The 23,543-nt window shown below is 51.6% G+C and overlaps 1 protein-coding gene across 1 annotated transcript; it reads right to left on the bottom strand.

The window, feature by feature from the left end:
- Positions 1-6,975: 6,975 nt before the first annotated feature.
- On the bottom strand, positions 6,976-23,388 carry LOC134632492 (AP-2 complex subunit alpha-2). The gene is made up of 22 exons (XM_063481226.1): positions 23,045-23,388; positions 20,997-21,065; positions 20,274-20,416; positions 18,917-19,110; positions 17,364-17,493; positions 17,127-17,228; positions 16,937-17,045; positions 16,664-16,818; positions 15,792-15,956; positions 15,489-15,626; positions 15,223-15,405; positions 14,552-14,649; positions 14,060-14,291; positions 13,800-13,964; positions 13,289-13,425; positions 12,345-12,427; positions 12,112-12,200; positions 10,845-10,969; positions 10,391-10,507; positions 10,116-10,185; positions 9,412-9,546; positions 6,976-9,334 (listed from the first exon to the last, which is right to left on the bottom strand). The coding sequence occupies exons 1-22, from the start codon at positions 23,109-23,111 to the stop codon at positions 9,257-9,259; spliced, it is 2,784 nt and encodes a 927-aa protein (XP_063337296.1). The 5' UTR covers positions 23,112-23,388; the 3' UTR covers positions 6,976-9,256.
- Between the last annotated feature and the right edge of the window lie 155 nt (positions 23,389-23,543).

Genomic DNA, 23,543 nt, shown 5'->3' with positions numbered 1-23,543 from the left:
TGGCAAGGCTTCCGGAGCTTGGGGAGCGGACACCCATAAAAAGGGTGGCCAGGCGGCCCGGTCCGGGTTTTTCTGCTTCCTTTCACACGCCTGGTGGGCGGTGCCAACCCATCACAAGGGCTGGCAAGGCTTCCGGAGCCTGGGGAGCGGACACCCGTAAAAAGGGTGGCCAGGCGGCCCGGTCCGGGTTTTTCTTCTTTCTTTCACACGCCTGGTGGGTGGTGCCAACCCATCACAAGGGTGGCAAGGCTTCCGGAGCCTGGGGAGCGGACACCCGTACAAAGGGTGGCCAGGCGGCCCGGTCCCGGTTTTTTCTTCTTTCTTTCACACGCCTGGTGGGCGGTGCCACCCCATCACAAGGGCTGGCAAGGCTTCTGGAGCCTGGGGAGCGGACACCCGTACAAAGGGTGGCCAGGCGGCCCGGTCCCGGTTTTTTCTTCTTTCTTTCACACGCCTGGTGGGCGGTGCCACCCCATCACAAGGGCTGGCAAGGCTTCTGGAGCCTGGGGAGCGGACACCCGTACAAAGGGTGGCCAGGCGGCCCGGTCCCGGTTTTTTCTTCTTTCTTTCACACGCCTGGTGGGCGGTGCCACCCCATCACAAGGGCTGGCAAGGCTTCCGGAGCTTGGGGAGCGGACACCCATTAAAAGGGTGGCCAGGCGGCCCGGTCCCGGTTTTTTCTTCTTTCTTTCACACGCCTGGTGGGCAGTGCCACCCCATCACAAGGGCTGGCAAGGCTTCTGGAGCCTGGGGAGCGGACACCCGTACAAAGGGTGGCCAGGCGGCCCAGTCCGGGTATTTCTACTATCTTTCACACGCCTGGTGGGCGGTTCCAACCCATCACAAGGGCTGGCAAGGCTTCCGGAGCCTGGGGAGCGGACACCCGTACAAAGGGTGGCCCGGTCCAGGTGTTTTCTGCTTTCTTTCACATGCAGGGTGGGCGGTACCACCCCATCACAAGGGCTGGTAAGGCTTCCGGAGCTTGGGGAGCAGACACCCGTAAAAAGGGTGGCCAGGCGGCCCGGTCCGGGTTTTTCTTCTTTCTTTCACATGCCTGGTGGGCGGTGCCACCTCATCACAAGGGCTGGCAAGGCTTCCGGAGCCTGGGGAGCGGACACCCGTACAAAGGGTGGCCAGGCGGCCCGGTCGAGGTTTTTCTGCTTTCTTTCACACGCCTGGTGGGCGGTGCCACCCCATCACAAGGGCTGGCAAGGCTTCCGGAGCCTGGGGAGCGGACACCCGTAAAAAGGGTGGCCAGGCGGCTCGGTCCGGGTTTTTCTGCTTTCTTTCACATGCCTGGTGGGCGGTGCCACCCCATCACAAGGGCTGGCAAGGCTTCCGGAGCCTGGGGAGCGGACACCCGTAAAAAGGGTGGCCAGGCGGCCCGGTCCGGGTTTTTCTGCTTTCTTTCACACGCCTGGTGGGCGGTGCCAAGCCATCACAAGGGCTGGCAAGGCTTCCGGAGCCTGGGGAGCGGACACCCGTACAAAGGGTGGCCAGGCGGCCCGGTCCCCGTTTTTTCTTCTTTCTTTCACACGCCTGGTGGGCGGTGCCACCCCATCACAAGGGCTGGCAAGGCTTCCGGAGCCTGGGGAGCGGACACCCGTACAAAGGGTGGCCAGGCGGCCCGGTCCGGGTTTTTCTGCTTTCTTTCACACGCCTGGTGGGCGGTGCCAACCCATCACAAGGGTGGCAAGGCTTCCGGAGCCTGGGGAGCGGACACCCGTAAAAAGGGTGGCCAGGCGGCCCGGTCCGGGTTTTTCTGCTTCCTTTCACACGCCTGGTGGGCGGTGCCAACCCATCACAAGGGCTGGCAAGGCTTCCGGAGCCTGGGGAGCGGACACCCGTAAAAAGGGTGGCCAGGCGGCCCGGTCCGGGTTTTTCTTCTTTCTTTCACACGCCTGGTGGGTGGTGCCAACCCATCACAAGGGTGGCAAGGCTTCCGGAGCCTGGGGAGCGGACACCCGTACAAAGGGTGGCCAGGCGGCCCGGTCCCGGTTTTTTCTTCTTTCTTTCACACGCCTGGTGGGCGGTGCCACCCCATCACAAGGGCTGGCAAGGCTTCTGGAGCCTGGGGAGCGGACACCCGTACAAAGGGTGGCCAGGCGGCCCGGTCCCGGTTTTTTCTTCTTTCTTTCACACGCCTGGTGGGCGGTGCCACCCCATCACAAGGGCTGGCAAGGCTTCTGGAGCCTGGGGAGCGGACACCCGTACAAAGGGTGGCCAGGCGGCCCGGTCCCGGTTTTTTCTTCTTTCTTTCACACGCCTGGTGGGCGGTGCCACCCCATCACAAGGGCTGGCAAGGCTTCCGGAGCTTGGGGAGCGGACACCCATTAAAAGGGTGGCCAGGCGGCCCGGTCCCGGTTTTTTCTTCTTTCTTTCACACGCCTGGTGGGCGGTGCCACCCCATCACAAGGGCTGGCAAGGCTTCTGGAGCCTGGGGAGCGGACACCCGTACAAAGGGTGGCCAGGCGGCCCAGTCCGGGTATTTCTACTATCTTTCACACGCCTGGTGGGCGGTGCCACCCCATCACAAGGGCTGGCAAGGCTTCCGGAGCCTGGGGAGCGGACACCCGTACAAAGGGTGGCCAGGCGGCCCGGAACGGGTTTTTTCTTCTTTCTTTCACACACCTGGTGGGCGGTGCCACCCCATCACAAGGACTGGCAAGGCTTCCGGAGCCTGGGGAGCGGACACCCGTAAAAAGGGTGGCCAGGCGGCCCGGTCCGGGTTTTTCTTGTTTCTTTCACATGCCTGGTGGGCGGTGCCACCCCATCACAAGGGCTGGCAAGGCTTCCGGAGCCTGGGGAGCGGACACCCGTAAAAAGGGTGGCCAGGCGGCCCGGTCCGGGTTTTTCTGCTTTCTTTCACACGCCTGGTGGGCGGTGCCACCCCATCACAAGGGCTGGCAAGCCTTCCGGAGCCTAGGGAGCGGACGCCCACGCCTGGTGGGCGGTGCCAACCCATCACAAGGGCTGGCAAGGCTTCCGGAGCCTGGGGAGCGGACACCCGTACAAAGGGTGGCCAGGCAGCCCGGTCCGGGTTTTTCTGATTTCTTTCACACGCCTGGTGGGCGGTGCCACCCCATCACAAGGGCTGGCAAGGCTTCCGGAGCCTGGGGAGCGGACACCCGTACAAAGGGTGGCCAGGCAGCCCGGTCCGGGTTTTTCTGATTTCTTTCACACGCCTGGTGGGCGGTGCCACCCCATCACAAGGGTGGCAAGGCTTCCGGAGCCTGGGGAGCGGACAACTGTAAAAAGGGTGGCCAGGCGGCCCGGTCCCGGTTTTTTCTTCTTTCTTTCACACGCCTGGTGGGCGGTGCCACCCCATCACAAGGGCTGGCAAGGCTTCTGGAGCCTGGAGAGCGGACACCCGTACAAAGGGTGGCCAGGCGGCCCGGTCCCGGTTTTTTCTTCTTTCTTTCACACGCCTGGTGGGCGGTGCCACCCCATCACAAGGGCTGGCAAGGCTTCTGGAGCCTGGGGAGCGGACACCCGTACAAAGGGTGGCCAGGCGGCCCGGTCCGGGTTTTTCTACTATCTTTCACACGCCTGGTGGGCGGTTCCAACCCATCACAAGGGCTGGCAAGGCTTCCGGAGCCTGGGGAGCGGACACCCGTACAAAGGGTGGCCAGGCGGCCCGGTCCGGGTTTTTCTGCTTTCTTTCACACGCCTGGTGGGCGGTGCCAACATATCACAAGGGCTGGCAAGGCTTCCGGAGCCTGGGGAGCGGACACCCGTACAAAGGGTGGCCCGGTCCAGGTTTTTTCTGCTTTCTTTCACATGCAGGGTGGGCGGTACCACCCCATCACAAGGGCTGGTAAGGCTTCCGGAGCTTGGGGAGCAGACACCCGTAAAAAGGGTGGCCAGGCGGCCCGGTCCGGGTGTTTTCTTCTTTCTTTCACACGCCTGGTGGGCGGTGCCACCCCATCACAAGGGCTGGCAAGGCTTCCGGAGCCTGGGGAGCGGACACCCGTACAAAGGGTGGCCAGGCGGCCCGGAACGGGTTTTTTCTTCTTTCTTTCACACACCTGGTGGGCGGTGCCACCCCATCACAAGGACTGGCAAGGCTTCCGGAGCCTGGGGAGCGGACACCCGTAAAAAGGGTGGCCAGGCGGCCCGGTCCGGGTTTTTCTGCTTTCTTTCACACGCCTGGTGGGCGTTGCCAACCCATCACAAGGGCTGGCAAGGCTTCCGGAGCCAGGGGAGCGGACACCCGTAAAAAGGGTGGCCAGGCGGCCCGGTCCGGGTTTTTCTGCTTTCTTTCACACACCTGGTGGGCGGTCCCACCCCATCACAAGGGCTGGCAAGGCTTCCGGAGCCAGGGGAGCGGACACCCGTAAAAAGGGTGGCCAGGCGGCCCGGTCCGGGTTTTTCTGCTTTCTTTCACACGCCTGGTTGGCGGTGCCAACCCATCACAAGGGCTGGCAAGGCTTCCGGAGCCTGGGGAGCGGACACCCGTATAAAGGGTGGCCAGGCGGCCTGGTGCTTTATATTGTAAGATAAAGACCCTACAAGAAAAATAGAAAACCATAACAATCATATGACCCCCTATGAGTAAGCACTTTGGTGACAGTGGGAATGAAAAACTCCCTTTTAACAGGAAGAAACCTCCGGCAGAACCAGGCTCAGGGAGGGGCGGCGCCATCTGCTGTGATTGGTTCGAGTGAGAGAAGGAAGACAGGACAAAGACATGCTGTGGAAGAGAGACAGAGATTAATAACAAGTATGATTCAATGCAGAGAGGTCTATTAATACATAGTGAGTGAAGAAGAAACACCCAGTGCATCATGGGAATCCCCCAGCAGCCTACACCTATTGCAGCATAACTAAGGGAGGATTCAGGGTCACCTGGTCCAGCCCTAACTATATGCTTTAGCAAAAAGGAAAGTTTGAAGCATAATCTTAAAAGTAGAGATAGTGTCTGTCTCCTGAATCCAAACTGGAAGCTGGTTCCACAGAAGAGGGGCCTGATAACTGAAGGCTCTGCCTCCCATTCTACTTTTAAATACTCTAGGAACAACAAGCAAGCCTGCAGTGTGAGAGCGAAGTGCTCTAATAGGGTGATATGGTACTACAAGGTCATTAAGATAAGATGGGGCCTGATTATTTAAGACCTTGTATGTGAGGAGCAGGATTTTGAATTCTGGATTTAACAGGAAGCCAATGAAGGGAAGCCAATACAGGAGAAATCTGCTCTCTCTTTCTAGTCCCTGTCAGGACTCTTGCTGCAGCATTTTGGATTAACTGAAGGCTTTTCGGGGAGTTTTTAGGACTTCCTGATAATAATGAATTACAGTAGTCCAGCCTGGAAGTAATAAATGCATGAACGAGTTTTTCAGCGTCACTCTGAGACAGGACATTTCTAATTTTAGAGATGTTGCACAAATGGAAGAAAGCAGTCTTACATGTTTGTTTATTTATGAATGAAGGTGAAAGATTAAATCCAGTTATAAAAACCCTTTTTATCAGTACAACATAGGACTTAATTATCCAACCACTGATACTAAATCAACTGACAAACTATGACCTTTTATTGAAGTAAGTCAAAGAAATACTTGAGCAATGGATATAACATTAACATATTAACAAATTAACATTGATCGGTGATATGGGCATAGTTATAACTTTGCCCATATCACCGATCAATGTTAAAATGTTAATGTCCAAAATGTTTTAAAAAAAAAAAACAAAGAAAACCCCCACTAGTGACAGGTGGTATAAAGCACCATATTGGGGATACCCCCTGTATCTCTTGGTTTTCCCCAGTATGGACAAATACAGTTTGGACTTCAGCAGGAAGATCGGGTGGTGGCTTTAAAATATGGTTTGAGAGGAGCGTGAGGATAGGTCTTTATCTAAATGGCAGCTTTCTAACATTTAATCAACGTTGTCAAACTTATAACATCACTAAAAATATATTTTAAAAAAAAAATACAGTTAAGACACTTGATTTCATCTAAACATATGCCTTTAACACCACTATCCAATCTCACACTCAGTAAGAAAAACCCCACCATCGATCAGTTGGAGGCATGGAGACTGGATATTTGGGAAAACATACAAGAAACAATGGCTCATTTAAAATCTCAAAAACAACCAGGGTCTAGAGAGTCTGGAATCCGAGACATTCCCGACTCATGTTGGAAACTTTCAGGAGAAAAATGCACGCTTCTTCACTCTGTATGGGACTCGTCAACTCTGAAGAAACACTGGAAGACGTTAAAGTATAGTTAGGGCTGGATCAGGTGACCCGGAATCCTCCCTTAGTTATGCTGCAATAGGTGTAGGCTGCTGGGGGATTCCCATGATGCACTGGGTGTTTCTTCTTCACTCACTATGTGTTAATAGACCTCTCTGCATTGAATCATACCTGTTATTAATCTCTGTCTCTCTTCCACAGCATGTCTTTATCCTGTCTTCCTTCTCTCACCCCAACCAATCACAGCAGATGGCCCCGCCCCTCCCTGAGCCTGGTTCTGCTGGAGGTTTCTTCCTGTTAAAAGGGAGTTTTTCCTTCCCACTGTCACCAAAGTGCTTGCTCATAGGGGGTCATATGATTGGTGGGCTTTTCTCTGTATGTATTACTGTAGGCTCTACCTTACAATATAAAGCGCCTTGAGACGACTGTTGTGATTTGCCGCTGTCATCCAGACTATATCTAATATTGTTGATATGCAGGTACCTTATGAAAACTGTGTTATAAGTGTATAACCTAACAGCATTGCGTTTAACTCAAAGGAGGAAACTGACTGACTTTGGACTCTTGCTGCTCAGGAGGATGGCGTTCCTGTCGTGGAGAAAAATGTATGTGCTGTCAATACTTACATTGGAGAAGTTACTGTTTAAAGTCCTAAACCATGGCTGGTTTCATATAAATCATCGTGTAAATCCATGTTGAGTTTTAAGAAAAACTAACAGAAATGTTTAAAACATGCTTTATTTTCACATTATTGAGAAACTCTACATATCATTCACTATTCGTCTGTTGTTATGTGAAGTTTTTTTTATTAGTGTTTGCTCAAAAATGGGACTTCACAGACTTGATTATTTTAACTGGTCAGTACCAAAACATTAGTAACACATCTGTCCCAAATGACTGATCCTGATTAAGATGAGATGCTTGGTCACAAAGAGCCACAAAAATTAAGAAAAAAAAAAGAATTTAAAAAAGAAAACAATTCATTTTCATGGTAAGAAAAAAAAATCAGATATTCATGTTCAAATCTGAGGAAGTTATGAGTGCTGTGAAGTTTTAGCTTCACTTATAAAAACACTTTTGAAGGTCTGAAAACATTTTATTATTTTTATTTAAAGTGAAGCGAGATCGAGTTACCAGGAGGCTTTTTTTCCTTTTTGAATAAAAACAGCAGATTTCAGGTTATTAGTTTGTAAAATATGTTTATTTGTAAAAACACATTTGGATGTTGAAATGACATCACAGTGACATCAGCAGCCGTTTCTTCTGCTTCGATGGCGCGCGATCCTTCAGCGAGGCACACGTGACTGAGCGCGAGCGTCCGTCAGGAGTGACGACGGATTTCAAAGACGTAAAGTTCAGGAAACGCGACGAGCGGCTGCTTCGGCCTGAGCCGCCACACGGAGCTTCAACGGGTCGCAAAACTTCGTCTACAGATTAGCTTCAAGACAGAAACTGAGAGGACACCCAGCTACGAAGGCGAGAGCTCGAAACCACGGCGTGAGGTCAGACCTTAAAGTTTGTTTCCTCGCTCTGAGGTGAAGCCGTGACGACTGAGCCCGTGGTATTAAACACTTCTCTATGGGCAGTAACGAGGAAGAACCCTGAGAGCTTCCTGCTGGGCCGACCAACGCTCAGACTTTATTTTTTCCCATCGTTTCATCGTCTCCTAAAAGCTCAAACTCACGTTGTAGTTCAGTTCTGGTTTATATACGTGTGCCAAACTGCAGCCCTCACACCAGCCGGGAGAGCATCGAGCCAGGCTTCACCTGCTGGCTCAGCAAGCTGCTTCCTGCTGCGTACAGGGCTGTTCCTCCAGCATCTCTAATGTTTAGCACAAAGGCTGATGTGTCAGCAGAGACAAAGTCATCAGAGCTTCAGTAATCAGAGTACCTGGCTCACTGTGTGCTGACAGCAGGGGGCGAGCTGCGGAGTCAGCAGCTGATGAAGGCACAGGTGTAAAAGAGGCTGAACAGAGTTCACCTTGAAGGCACTACAGGTGAGGCGTTTGACGGTCTCCTTTAAAATGATGAAGACTTTTTCCTTAACCTGAAGCCGAAACGGTGACGGCGCCGTGTGAGGCATAAACACCAGAAACTGCGTTTTTTTTTCTGTCACATCGACGTCTGTGAGGCTGAAGCCTGCTGCCGTTTCCACGCATGGGCGCTCGGTCTGTACTCGTCACGTGTGCCGTCGCAGATCAGGATGAGGACACGTCACACAAACGCAGGAGATTCAGCAAACATGAGCGACAGAAATGTGAAGAGTGCAGCGGTGCTCTGAATCATCGAAGCTTTAAGGCAAACGTAGTGTGTGAGGCAGTGATTGAGGCTCTTTGTAAGGCCTTTATGTTCTCAGTAACAAACGTTCACAGACTCGACCGTCTGGAGGTAAGAACGAGGCGAGGTCAAAGGCCACCTTTAACTCATAATGACTTTTGGGCAGCGTCCCCTTCAAACCTATAAAGCCGTCTCCTTGTTCACCTCTGCACCTGCTGCAGATTCCTAGATCACTCCCTGGAAGTCTCGCTCCAAACAGGAAGCTTGGATCCGTGGCTGGAGGAGCAGCATTCCCGTTTGGTGTCTGAAATCGAGCCAACCGGTTCAGAGGTGCACAAGAAGAACAGACGCGCTCTTATGACCTCATGACCTCCAGCACAATAAGAAGATCCTAGCTAGTGTTCTACGAGGACTTTTTGTCTTTGCTGAATTATCGTGTAAAATTTATGTGCAAAAGCAGAACCGCCCCAAGCATCTGAAGTCGTTGTTACACCAAAGACAGAAAAGCTGCGGCTTTTCCTCCTGAGGTAAACGACACCGACCTCTGATCGAGCGATTCTGGTTTGAAGGCGTGCGATTGGTGGGATTGTTGTCTAAAAGGAAAGACTCCGGCGGCAGAGTCAGGACCTGCAGCGAGGCGCTCACAGTGAGGGACGATTAAAGCGGTGTGATTAGTAAAGCTGTGTGCAAAAATACATTTGGATTCATTCAGATGTAAAGCAAGAAAAATAAAAAAGACTTTACACTGTACAGGAGCTGAGGTGTGAGAGGCGGCGAGAGTCTAAAACTGCTCTGAGAGCAGCTCGCAGAGTCTCTGAGACACCGAGTCCCTGCTGGTCCGGAGCGTGAGGCGGTACATCTGCACAGGAAGCACTCAGAGTTACACACAGGTGAGGGTTGCACACAGAGAGTGTGTGTGTGTGTGTGCGCGTTTACCTGAGCCTGCATGTTGGGCTCCAGTCTGAGCAGGCAGCCCACCTGAGTGGTCTTCGTGTGAACGACTCCCGCTCCGACAAAGTTCGCAGGATTGGGATCGACGCCGTCCAGCAGAGCGACGCCGAAACCTAAAATCTGGAGTAAAATACATTTTCATGTTCACACAGTGGGAATAAACGTGGAAACTTCGGCCATCGTCTCTGCACGCCCGCGAGTCTCGCGGTCGCCACGCCGCAGCCTTACTCTGCTACCTGTGTGCCGACCTCGAGTGACCTCAACTTTGATGTTTGTGCAGCAAATTCCTGATCACGTTTGTCTGATCTCCACAGGCTGAAGAGCATACGCTGTAATCCGATTACTGCTATAATACAGCTATATTACTGTGTAACTCTGTGGCTGTTCTGCATGACTCAGGTGGCTCACACCTGAACCGAGGGTCAGAGGAGGAGTTTATCCTCATCAAAACTCCAGCAGGTAACATCTGACCACTAGGTGTCAGTAGACTTCAGACACGTGAGCACAAACAGCTCGTTATCTTTCTGTACCTGACGACGTGGAGCACCCTGAGGGGGCGGCTGCTGTGATTTTAGCTGCAGAAATAAAACTGAACTAAAACTTGTTTAGTCTAGATTAACATGTTACTAAAGCCCTCTTATCTAATAATGTATTTTCCACAACAGCCAAAGTGATTTGTGTTTTTTTACCTTGGCCTTGGCGACCTCGGTGTCCATCGGGTGTTTGGCTTTGAAGATTTTCTGGACCTCCTGCTGAGGGCTGCGGACAAACAGAAGAAAACTTCAGGAAACGTGTCCTCAATTACTACTTACTACTCCTCACAGAAACACACTCGAGCTCTCTCAGATCGATCAGACGTAAAACAGAACAAATGTTTGGTGTCAGCGCTCGAATTCAGAGGCTGAAGTGTTTTCAGTCACAGCAGCGATCGATCGGCGTATTGATCAGTGAAAACTGCGCTTACGCTCCGAGCTGCTTCCAGCGCTGGAAGAAGTCCTGCGACGTCATCTCTGTGGACTGGAAGAACTTGTTGAGCATCACGGGGAGCTTCACAGCGATGTTCTGCAGGGCCCCACCATACCTGAACGCGAGCACACACGCGCACACACGCAGTCAGAAGTGAGCACACAAACACACACGTGTGTATTTATATCTTTGTGGGGACATCTCATTGACACAATGCTTTCCCTAGCCCCTTACCCTACCCATCAAAAATGAATGCCTAACCCTGACCTTAAACCTAACCAGAACCTAACTGTAACCCTGACACTAAAACCACATTTTGAGTCTCAAAAATGCCTTCAAACTCCTGGGACCGGGATTTTGGTCCCCACGAGGGCTGTTTGTCCCCACAAGTATAGTAAACTACCAATTTTTGGTCCCCATGAAGATGTTAATACCCATCCACGCACACACACCTGAACTGGATGTTGAGCACTGGCGCGTCGCTGAAGTCTGACACACACTCGATGTTCAGGATCTGCTGCATCTGAGCTCCGCCCTCTATCACGGGGTCGACCGCCTTCGAGTGGACGTTCAGCTGTGGACACGACCGTTAAGGACTCTACTGAAGGTCACAGAGGTCCACATCATCAGTGACACAAACTCCTCTGAGTGAGCTTTCCTGATACTCAGGGTATGTTATACTCCGACTACTGAGTGTACTACTGAGCGTACATGTCTGTGATCAAACTCAAACTTCAGCTGGATTTTATTCTTTTTAAATGCGGGACGTTAACAGTTCAGGCCCCCGACACAAACAGTAACACCAAAGATTTAAAGTGCGAGCGTGTGACGTCCAACTCGTCTGCTCTGGCGTTTCAGTCTGCTCCACTGTTACGCCCCTAGTCTAGGCGTGTAGAGACGCACATAATATTGGAGGAGAGAGAGACCAGTACCCGCCCTGATTCCCAAGCCAAACATCCGAAACCAGTTGTGAGAGGTCAGTTTCATGCTTTTTTAATTATTAACCTGCTCCCTGTTACCGTGTTGATGTGCTGCTGTGAGTGCACAGACACAGTACAAACAGAGGACTGGTAGTAAACATGCATCCACAATCATTCACAGATTTTTGTGCAGTAATGGCATGCTGCTAACTCTCCAAGCACAGTGTGGGAACCTCTGCCTTACAGGTGAGACCCCTGCACGAGTCTGCAGTCACGAGCATCAAACCCAGCAGAGACAAGAAAGGCCTCAGCCGAGTCGGAGCATGAAGAGGAACCACCAGCTTCCACAGCTCTGATGGAACAGGAAGTGCAGCGGGTATCTCACAGTCAGTTTTACCCACCAGGATGTCTTTGATCGCTGGAGATATTCTGATGTCACAGCATTTTAAATCTGCTCTGATTGGATTTTCCTGCACTTTGGTAGCCGACGTTTGTTTTTCTGAACTTGTTTCAGGGGGGGCGGGGTCATCACAGGACACCACGCCCACGCCCACAGAGATGCTAAAGAGTCGGATGCATTTCTGTAGAAAACAGAATATAAATATTTAAAGCGGGTCTCGTCGCCTCTGCTCGGCTGTAATCGCCGCCGGGGTCATGATGTTAAAGTTCCCCAACCCTCTCCAGCGCCGCCTCGCCCCCCGAGTGGTTTTCTGAGTCGTGCAGAGCTGAAATGGGAGCTCCTCGTGCTCCGGTTCGCTGTGCTGAAGCAGAATTACGAGGTTTGTCATGAAAGGATATGAGACTTGAGCGCGTCGCTGCTGCTCACTGAGGAGGAGAAGCTGAGGAACTGGGTGGACGTCTTGTTTCCGTAGAACACGTACATGCGACCTGCGAGGGTGACCGTCAAAGTCAGGTAGCAATAATAACAAAACTTCACAGAAAAAACAAAAATAACTCAAACGAGATTTTAGTTTGAGTCTGGCAGGAGGAGGTTGTGCTTTTTAAACCTCGATTTAACGAGCGGCTGCTCACCGAGGTTCTGCCGGTACTCAGCCTTCAGCCCGATCTGTAACAGCTGGTTCTCGTAGATCACGCCGTTGTTCTTACAAACAAACCTGGAAGAAGGAAAATGTGACGACAGTTACACAAAGGAAACTTCTGTGTGAAGAAGAGACATCATCGTGAGGCCGAGCACGGCGGTAAAGCTCGGCCACGCCCACAGCTCAGAGTTTAGCGATCTGTTCATTCACTTCATCTTGTGCAGATCTCAGAGCGGCCACTGGAATGACTCGCATCACTAACAACGAGGCCGAACAGGAACGACGGCGCACAGAGGTAAACACGGCATTCAGTGATGTCAGAGGCTAACCTCCTATCAGGCGCAGGTCTCTCTGCAGCAGCGGGATGCACGGCACTGCAAAGAAACCTGTGGCGATGACGTTTCTGTCAACAGTTTGTATGTTGAGAGTTTCACACCATCTGGTTCAAGGAGTGCAAACAGCAGGCGTGACACAGCTTCACACACACAGCCGAGGTCACGTGCAACCTGCCTGCTTCACACTGCAGCTTAACAAAACCTAACACACAACACGACACTTTTATGTCACGTTACACGGGCATCCTCGTGGACGACGTGTGAAACAGCTCGACTCTGCAGCGCTGTGCGAGTGGCGTGAGCACCTCCGTCAACGCACGGTCACCCTGAGGTCACACGGTAAACCCAAGAGCTCAGTCTCGGTTTCCTCAGGCCTCGGTTAGCATGAGAAAGGTCAAAGTTCATGGTTGTTTGCAAAGCTGCAGCAGTGGCCCAAAGTCCAGCCTCAGCCTTCAGAGAGCTGTGCATGAACCAATGCTGCAAACCTGAAGGAGCTGAAGCATCGCTGAGACCAACGTTGGCCCGCAGAGATGAGACAGACTCACAGGAACATCAGTGCAGGTCACTGCAGCTGAACGAGGATCTACACCTGAACACTCACCTGGGGAAGTTCTCCTCTGATACCTCTGTGGCTGCAGGGGGGGCGGAGCTCTCTGAAAACACGTCAATGAGCAGATTGGCTCCTGATGAGGGGGCGGAGTTTAGATTCAGGACATCCGTAAAAGAGTGGGTGGAGCTCTGGAAGACAGATACCAGCAAACAAAATGAGAACAGGTGGAGGTGTGAACTACACCCTCCTGCCAGGATTTAATCTCTGCTTTCACCAATGAATCGATTCACAGCTGATCGGTGCAGCTTGTTCTACTGTTTACCAAGTCAGGCTGACAGTACCATGTTCCTGTCAGAGGAGGAGGGGCGGGGCCTGTCAGTAGGGAGAAGGTCATCCAACAGTGAAGAAGAAGATGGACAGAGAGTTTGAAGATAAAGGAAGAGCTGCTAAAGGCAGCCTGTGCACGCAGACTGGAACAGCGACCTGCTGCAGGCTTTTAAACAGCTGACAAGTGATGGGCAGACTTCACAGCAGCCAATCACAGCTCTGTATCTGTGGTTACCTTGTTCGTGGTGTCGGTGTTCTCGCTGTGCTCCGTGCTGCCGTTGACGCTGCGGCGACTATCGTCCATGTCTGGCAGTTTTCCGGGTCCTTTCTTCTTCTTCAGCTTGGCCAGAATCGAGGACTCCCTCTCCGGGAACGGCGGCATTTCCTCCAGGACGGTGGCCTGTGCAGAGAAACAGGAAGTCAGTTAGCATCAGTGCTAGTTCACGGCAGATGTCGCCACGTCAGCGGGTCTTATAGCTGCGGGGGTTAACGCACCAGGATGTCGGTGCTGGCGATGCAGCTGAGCCTCAGGTACTCGACGGCTCTCTGCTGAAGCTCCACGTCTGCGTTGCGAAGCTGGCTGTCGGAGCGCAGGACGTCCTGGATGGTGGCTTTCACTTCTGGAAACAAGTTGATGAACTTGATGTACGCCGACAGCAGCAGCGCCCGAGTCGGCACAGAGCACAGGTGGAACTTGGAGTGAAGGAGATTGAACTGGACCAGAGGGCTGAGGAAGAGGAGACAGAGTCGCGGTGAAAGCTCCGATCGGTCCCGTCAGCTTCAGCAGCGACGCATCAGCTTTACTGATAAATGACACGTTTCCTAAAGTCTGCAGGCACATTTTTCCTATTCTGTCACAAAATCGTCCAGAATGAGAGAAGAGCTCAAAAACGATTTATTATTCTTTATAATAAAAATCTCAAATAACAACGAGACCAGACAAACATCCCCTGGACTGTGATGATCAGCTGTGGGTGTGGTTTGTACCTGGAGCGCGAGTCACCAGCAATCAGGTTACCGAACTCCCCCAGGATGTACCCGCCCACCTTCACCAGGTTCTCGTGGCAGGCGGGGGCTTGCAGCGCCTGCAGGTCAGAGAGGAAGTGACTTCATGAGACGGTAGAAGACACAAATGAACCACTCACACGGGCCGGAAACACATTCAGGATCACAGCTGCGTTTATGAAGGATTCCTTCATCCAACCGACCAATCAAAGAGCTTTAAGCCCACTCGTTTCCTCCGTGAGGATCTCACTCAGTGTTCAATAATCGAGTCAGTTAAACTCCGTCTGTCGTATTGTGTGTGTCGCACAGCCGTTTGGAGCCTTTAAAGAACGTCCGGACAAAATAAAACCTGATCACATGATCACAGACTGAAGCCACTCTGAACGTGTCTGCTGGGAAAAGAAGCGCCAGTTAAATCTGCGCCGTATCCCGGCACGCTGCTCCCTGCAAATATAACTACACGTCACAGCAGTGCAGCCTGCAGCTACTGTGATTGGCCGTGTCGGTGCCGTCGGGTCCTGGTGCGACCACATGCCAAATAAACCGCGCGTGAGCATGAAGCTGGCAGGGGCGCCGGTTCGACAAAGATTCACCGCAGAAGTCTTAAAACAGCGGTGAGCTCTGTAGCGTTCAGGGACAGCAGCGAGGCTCACCTCAAACACGGTCTTGGCGGCGTAACCTTGGACGTCGTCTCGGTTTATGACGATCTGGATGACACGGTACCAGACCTCCTCGCTGACGTAGTCCCCAGCGATGCGGATCAGGTTCAGGATGGTGTCCACGTACCAGGTGTAGTCCACGGCGTACTTCTCCGCCAGGATGGCCACTTTGAGCACCTGAGGAAGAGAAGCCAGAGGCTGAAGACGAACGCTCACGCCGCTTAAAGCAAACGGCGAAACGTGCTGACATCACGACCCACTATCTCCTCTCTGATGGAGTAGTCGGCGGTCTCCAGGTAGCTCAGCATCTCTGCCACGATCTGCTTGGCGTTGCTGCGGTCGCACATGGCGTAGAGCAGATCCACGGCGCGCTGGCGAACACTCACATCTCTCTCCGTCTGCACGGGATACACACCAGGAAGCAAGTGTGAATTTCAAAGTAAAGGTCAGACTTATTCGCAAGACTAATTTTTAGTGTTCAAAGATTCAACCGAACCAAACCTTTGAGTTTTGTCCAAGTTCAGGAGGAACGGACGACTGACGTCCCGCTGAGGGAGACTCACCTTCAGAGCGTTGATCACAGTCTCCATGTGCGTCTTCACGGCCTCGTGGGAAAATTCGGAGCTGGCCAGCGTGCACATGCTCTCCAACGCCAGGTAACGGAGGTTGGTTTCTCTGTGCTGGAGGAACTGGCCCAGCTGGTTACAGGCTCGTACCAACAGGGTGGGCTCGCTGGGAGACAACGGGGGACAAGCGTGAGGCTCAGATACCGACACCCGAACACAATGAGCGTGACGTCCGAGGTCGACCGGAGCTACGCGTCTCAGGAATGTGGGCGGGGCCCAGGAACCCCTTCTCTACACTGCAGCACATCTGTACAGCAGCTGAACATCTGCTCGCTCAGCCCTCTGACATCATCTCATATTTGTGCTGTTTGTTTGTTTTTAATCTGATTTTATCACGTTGAGCTTTTTGCATATTTTTACTTTGTACATTTAAATTTGAACTATTTTAAAATGTTAAATATTTCAATGTTAACTTACTGAGCTCATTATATTCTGTTTTTTAACATTTAACTTAAATTAGTACTTTTAATTTATTATTTCTTTAATTTTGACTTTGTATTTGAGTTAAATTTGTACTTACTGAGCTCTTTGTTCTGGTTTCCATAGCAACGCGTTGCATTTTATTTACATTTTACACACAAACCTGATTCCTGTTACATTTGATCTCTATCGCAGGTGATAGGTCTGTCTCTCTGCGTCAGCCCTGCGACAGACTGGCGGCCAGCCCAGGTGTTCCCGCCTCTGACAGCTGTACTAGGCACTGGCCCCGCCCACATGTGGAAGCAAACTGACGGATGTTTTGTTTTCTCGGCTGCTGTGACAGAAGTCCCCCACACTCGAGGATAAACAAAGCCCGCCTCATGTATGACCTGCCTGTCATGGTGGATGATGAGGGCGATGGCTTCAAACAGAACGGCGTTCTTGGCGTTGGAGTGTTGGACCTTCTTAGACTTTGGAGGTTCCTGGGCTTTATTGAGGATGGTCTCTAAACACTCGGTGAGACGACTTCTCAGCGCGGCGTCCTCTGCAAAGAAAACCAGATGCTTCAAGCCCCGTCGCCACGGTTACGCCTCTCAAACCTTTACTTATTCGTGGTGGACTAACGTGTGCGCAGCAAACGGGAGTGGGAGTGTGTGCCGTACCTGGAGGAGGGTAGCACTGCAGCAGGCGCAGCAGTTTGACGGACAGCCACGGGGCAGCCACAAAGTAGTACGTGTAGTCCTGCAGGTCGATGGACGCCGACGTCACGATCTAAACAAACAGGAAGGAGATTAATGTCCCCGCTGGTTTATGATTGAGCCGAGCGATGCGGAGGGTCACACGGACACCCACCCTGCTGAGCCGGGCCACCGCCAGTGACACGGAGGTCTTAAAGTCATCCGGATTCTTCTGGGCCAGAGTGGTGATGAGGCTGGTGGCTGCCGTCACCACGCCCTGAAATAAAGAAAGGCAGAGTCAGCGTCTGAGGAAGCGTTTCAGGGCGGGGTTTAAACTACGGCATCACATCGATCAGCTCGTTTTCACGATACATATAAGTATTTAGCTCGGCACGAGGAGGCGGAGTCTCACCAGGTGCTGATCGTTCAGCAGATGGACGACCCGTGCGGTCCATTCGCCCATGGGCACGAGGTCGGGCGACGTCCTGTTGAGCCGTAACAGACACAGAGCTGCGCTCTGCTTCACGCTGTCCATCGTGTCCCTGAGAGAAGCAACGGCGACACGGGTTCACCAAACAGGAAGAAAACCAGCAGCGAGCACCCGAGGACACGCCCACATGTTCCTCACATTGGTAATCAGACTCCATCAGATTACACAGCCTTAAACCTACAGTCTGCTCAGACTGTTCACACTAACTCTTCTGTATTATTTCAGTAACGCTGATGTATCACGATCGCTGTTTTCTTATCATTCACTCGTGAGTATCGCTCGCTTGTTCCCAGTAAAAATCAGATCCGTCACTTCCAGTGAAGTCTGGCCCAGAAGGATGAGGTTTGCAATTTTTTTGCTGTTCTTTGATTTTTAACTGATTTCTGTTGCATCACACTGGCCCCACTTCCCTGTCAGAGTATTCCTCCTCCAATAACTAGTTCCCTGATTAAGTGTCGACTGTGGGCTGAGGCCCAAACAGAACATCAACATCTGTGTTTCACTCCAAGTCTGAACATGAATCATCATCTTTAAACAGGGGTGCACATAAGTGGTCCGCAGGTGCGCATTCGCTGTCAAAATAAAAGACGTGCACCAGATAAGAAGTTGCAACGCGCGTTCGCGTACATATAAAGGCACTGTTTTTGTCCGCTAGAGTGGGGTTTTCACGGCATATTCTGCACCACATCTCTGTGCGTTCATCATTTGTTTGAAGCCAGCTCACCTCCTACAACCACTGATCCGAGAATACGCGCTTCTTTTGCGGTTCGGACTCCTTCTGCTATTCTTTGGAGGTGGAGGAACACCAAAGTAATTGCTTAAAGGAGCTTTCTTCTTCGACATCTTTAAGAGTTCTAAACAAATGTCTGTCCTCCTCCAGAAAATCTTATGTACGCAAACGCGCGTTGCAACTTCTTATCTGGTGCGCGTCTTTTATTTTGACAGTGAATGTGCACCTGCGCACCACTTACGTGCACCCCTGGATACAACATCGCTTTTAAGGGTTGTTTCTGGAAACGTTTACCAAAGTGCCGACGGCCCATAACAGCCGTTTGTTTTACTGGACTGAGGTCGAGTGCTGACTCCAGCTGCGAGTGACTGAGACAGCTTTCTGTAATGACTGGAAGGATGGAGATGTGTGTGTGGTTATTCATCCATCCGCCTGCTCATGTGTTTCATGGCCTGTTATCCACACACTGGCCTGCAGTCCGTAGATCGTCACTGTGTAATGAGGTCGGCTTTATTAATGTGTAATGAGTGACAGTGCTGCGCTTCAGGCCACAGCAGTGCAACCTCAGATAATGTCAGGTTGGATTTGGTGCCTGCTGCTGCAACATTCTACATAATTAACGTCGTATTTCTCATGATTGGCTGGCGCCCACAGCTGACCCTGAACCAGATTCATGACCAACACAAACAAACTGTTATTAAAGGACTTTGAGCCGCTCGAAGCTAAAACGTGTTTAAGAACAAACCCGGCCACTAAGATTCTGGGAATCTCCGAGGCGAACGCCTCCGCCATCTCTCTGCTGCCCACGTTGGCGATGCAGTGCAGGGCCAGGTTCATGAAGGTGGGGTTGCGGCTGGCGAGGTCGTTTTTGATGGCGTTGTTGATGAGGCGGATCAGGTCGCTGTTGGAGTTGACCAGCACTGAGATGAACAGGTAACCCTGAAAGGAGGAGACACAGCAAAGGTCACGTGACGGGATATTCTTCATCTCTCTCCGACTCTGGAAATCCACAAACACACACAGAAGAGCCGGAGCGTCACCACCACCCACACGGAGCAGCTGGAGGCGTGGCCTCTGTTACCAAAACATCAGCTGATCCCAGCGACTCTCGAATCGGCTGCACTGACGATCGTCGTCATTTATCAAACTCATGTTAGTCTCGTGCTTAAAGTATTTTTACTGGATTACTTGTGTAACTGAACAGTAGTTCTAAGAGGCTTTGGAGGACTCCACGCCGTGCTGTAACAATGATCAGCCTCCACACGCTCACTCGTTTCCTTTAACGTCTGTTTTTGAAGAAGGAAACAAAAAACTGATCAATGAAATAAAACTGATCAGGAGCTGATTAACGACAGCTAACCCACGTCAGGGTCACAGAGCGGACCGTCGCAGAGCTAAAAATTTACGTTTGCAGTAAATTTACATTCTTGTAGTTTCTTCTGTCACAGTGAAGTCTGGTGAGGTCCTACACAGTGAATGAGTTTATAGCTTATGGCGCCTGCAGCTCCGCCTCCAGCGACTCAGCAGGAAAGCTGCCCGCCAACAGCTCTGAATCTCAGCACAGACCCTCAGAGAGCTCAAGTCAAAGGCAGCTAGCTCTGTCTGACCCAGAGACACAACCACAGCGAGTGTGGGCTTTTAGAGACGGGACAGGGCGCGCTGGACTCGAGACAAAACTAAATGAGAGCTCTGCAGAGAAAATTAAAGCAGAGCAATAATCATTTATCTTCTCTCATGATCGCTGGAAGCTTAAAAATCACAGCTGGAAATAAAATCTAGTCTCTCAGAGCTGAAATGATTTGAGCCGATTCACTTCGCTCTCATCCAGAACACTGTTGGTAAAGTTGTTATTACACAGTTATTACTGCCTGCTTCATAAGAGGTGAAAGAAAAACCCACCAGGACGCCGCGAAAGGGAAACGAGTGGGACTGCCATAAAAACATTTGGAACAAACATAAAATGTGTTTATCAACCCAGAAGCAGAGACCACAGAGCCGTCTGTGAGGCAGCAGAGCCAGAGCGGCGTGAGGGGGCGGTCCTGACGCTCTGGCTCGCACGTGATAACTCTGAAACATGGCGGCCGAGCGGCTCCGACACTCACGATCTGCTTCTCCGTGTACTTGTTGGAGCTCAGGAGGTTGACGGCCTCCATGTGCCCGAAGTCGATGTCGTGGCCCAGAAGGAAGATGAAGAGCAGCTTGCAGACATACTTCTTTTTACTGTAGCCGTCCAACGCCTTGTCTCCTGCACGCACACACACACACACACACACACACTGTAATGTCTATGTGATAAACAGCAGCATTTTATTCCAAACAGGTGAGGCTCGGAAGAAAAAGCAGGTGGACTTTGTCTGATTCAAATCTAGTCAAATAATCCAAACCCAGTGAGAGTGGGAGGTTCAGGATCTGCAGCAGTGCAACATCAAACACACAATCTTTATTTTTGCATGGCTGGGCTTTAATTAGGCGTTTGGAAACGTCATCATCAAATAAAACTGAAGAAAGAGTGTTTTACGCCAGCCTTAGTACTTCATGGACAAGGAGCACAGTTGCAGAGACATGTGGACACAGTGGAAAGGCCTGAATGCCGGGTGGAGAGGGTGGAGAGGGCGGAGAGGAGGCGCTATGTGGACACTCCCTGCCCGCATATCGCCTCCTCTCTGCAGCAGACTAATTATAGGCAGCGAGGAACAGGTGGCAACAGGAGAAACAGCAGCAATCAGAGAGAGTCAGTGAGGTTTCACAGGGCAACACAAAGCAGTCGGGACAGGAAGCAGGAAGCACGTCAGGTGACTCGGCGAGCTCGTTTCTCCATCACCTACCTTTAAATTTGGAGCGGATGTTTGCCAGCTCCTTGTTTATCCTCTTTATCTCGGCCTCTTTACTTTTACCTGCAGACAGATCAGCGTTATTCAGCATGCACAGAGCTGCGATCACTCATGAATACAACATCCTGCCTTTTTTAAAGGACCCGCCCCCGCTGAGGAACGTGGCGTCCGGGTTTAATCGCACACTACAACATAAGAGCTTCCTGATAAAGCAGTGACATATCTTTACTTTATTAAGAAAATATCTCCAGAAGCAGGAACCTCAGGCCGCCTGTTTTTGAAGCGTAGACCTGATGACACTGCAGGATCACACAGAAATAATCCTCCCTGCTTCCTGCTCCTTTCTCGCTCTGTTGTGACCAAAACTTCCAAATCGAACATCACGCTTTGTTCAGTAAGCCCCGAAACCAGCGGCTGAGACCATAAACCATCATTACGGTGTTTACTGAGCTCAGATCAGCTGAGCTGGAGCCTCTTTTTCTCACAGACTTCCATCCAATCAGACTTCTCTCTGTGACCGCAGGAGTCGCCCCCTGCTGGATGGTTTAAGACACTTCTGTGTCAGATTTACCTTTCAGCTAAATCCATCTTTATGTACAGTCTCTGATTGTGACAGTAGGAACATTTTTCATGTGCTTTGTTGTGAAGAACGTGATTTATAACCTGATGAGCGTTCGCCAACATTTCACATTGACCGGATAATAAGAGGTGAAGGGAGCAGAGTGGATGTGGGAGCACTCACTGACAGTCTAAACTGTGCGAACACAGAGGGCCTGAATCAGCTGCACTATCAAATACAGAAGGCTTATTTTGAACGGTGAATCACAGTAAGCTGCTGTGGTGGATTCAGAATAGGTCACCCTGAAACGCCAGCATGAACAAACCCAGCAGAGCAGCAGCAGCCGGACGCTGCAGAATAAAATCTGAGTCAGGACGGTTTGCGTCGGGGCAGCAACAGGGAGCTCCGAGGCCGCGTCCCTGTTTTCTCACCCAGAACACTAACGTGCAGTTCTGCAACACCGTCACCTACAACAGCGGTTTTATTTATACAGCACCACGTCACAACAACAGCCATCTCTGGGTTTATACTGTAAACATATTTCATACTGTAGATAAGGACCCAACAATAATACAAACACAACATAAAAGATACTTCCTATCAAAACCTCACAGGGGACCCGAGGAAAGGCTGTAAGGCAACATAAGGACCACGTGGGTTAAAGTCACCTGCCTTTAGTGTTTCAGGGTCAAGGTCAGGGGTCAGAGTTGTCTTTTCTCTCATGCCCCGGTATGAACCGTGTCTGTTTCTACAGAGACAGCAGCGCAGACTCACAGTGTAAGGATGCTGAAAGAGGCCAAAAACCACTGGACTGGTCATCATGCAGGTACCGCAGAGCCGTCACACAGCAGCTGGTTCAGTTACTGTAACTCGTTCCCACGATCAGCAAACAGAAACACGGGAACTGTCTATCTGCCTCCGTCTCACCCGAGTACCTGCCCACTAACACGAACACGCTCTCATTTCAAACTTTTATTTTCCACGCTGCTGGTTTTCTCTAAACCCACTGTAGAGCACCACCACTTCCTCTCGCTCTTTCACGGGTACTCAGATTACCGTTTTGCGTTACTTTTCGCGATTAACGTTAATTCCAGCTAACGCCAACTGAGGCGGTGGCACGGAGATTTTACACACCGACTTTTACGACCTTCTAAGGCGGCACTGAGCCGCTCATGTTGGCCTGATAAAGCAGCTCACGCCGTTAAAAAGTGACGGTTTGTTTATCTCCCCACGGCGGCCCACGCCCTTTGACACGGTGACGTTAGCAGCTCCGAGCTAGCAGCTAGCGATGATTAGCCGGGGAGGCTTGAGCGCTGGACGGGAGTTTATCCCACTTTAACAGGGTAAATGTGTCCAGAACGAGGGCGGCAGGGGCGGGAAACTGAGCCCGGGCTCGAAGTCCCCCACCCGGGCGTGTTCCCTGAGGTCCCCGCGGTACAGAGGCTAGCCGTGCCTAGCTGCGGGGTGAAGGAGACAAACTCACAGTTCCTGATGTCGGAGATGAACACGGCCAGTCCGCGCATCCCGTCCCCTTTAGACACCGCCGGCATCCTCTCCGCTGCTGGGGGGCTTCAGCTGACCCGGACAACCCGCTGCTCGAACTCTGAACTCTGTCTGTAGAACCGCGAAGCGCCGCTGCGAGCACCAGGAGCCCCGACATATGACCGAGACAGGAACCAGACGGGCCGCGTCCCCTTCAGCGCGGAAACGCCCTGTTCCAGCCTCCTAAGGCGGGCCGCGTCCCAAACATGTTCGCTTTACCCACTCAACTGAGTGAACGCACCCGGCCAGTCCTGACCTTTCAGCAGCCCAGAACATCTGGAGCATGAGCACCGAGGACAGGAGAGCTCCCAGATGTTTGGGAGACTATTCGAGTCATGCTGCTGTCTTCACACTCAGAATCATTTTTGTTAAAACTTTTATTCATTTTTTCAGTTTACACATTTGATATGTTGTGACTTGCATTCTGTTTTTATGTACTT

This window comes from Pelmatolapia mariae, linkage group LG1 (genome assembly GCF_036321145.2).
Source record: "Pelmatolapia mariae isolate MD_Pm_ZW linkage group LG1, Pm_UMD_F_2, whole genome shotgun sequence".
NCBI classification, from domain to species: Eukaryota; Metazoa; Chordata; class Actinopteri; order Cichliformes; family Cichlidae; genus Pelmatolapia; species Pelmatolapia mariae.
The sequence above is the reverse complement of the archived record's forward strand: the minus strand, read 5'-3'. Positions and strand labels throughout refer to the sequence as shown.

Excerpts from the sequence above, each read along its gene's own strand:
- LOC134632492 (XM_063481226.1), bottom strand. The coding sequence starts at position 23,111 with ATGCCGGCGGTGTCTAAAGGGGACGGGATGCGCGGACTGGCCGTGTTC. Across the intron at positions 16,819-16,936 it reads GCAGTGCTACCCTCCTCCAG|AGGACGCCGCGCTGAGAAGT; the intron begins GTACGGCACACA and ends TTTTCTTTGCAG. Across the intron at positions 9,335-9,411 it reads AGCCCAACATGCAGGCTCAG|ATGTACCGCCTCACGCTCCG; the intron begins GTAAACGCGCAC and ends CTTCCTGTGCAG.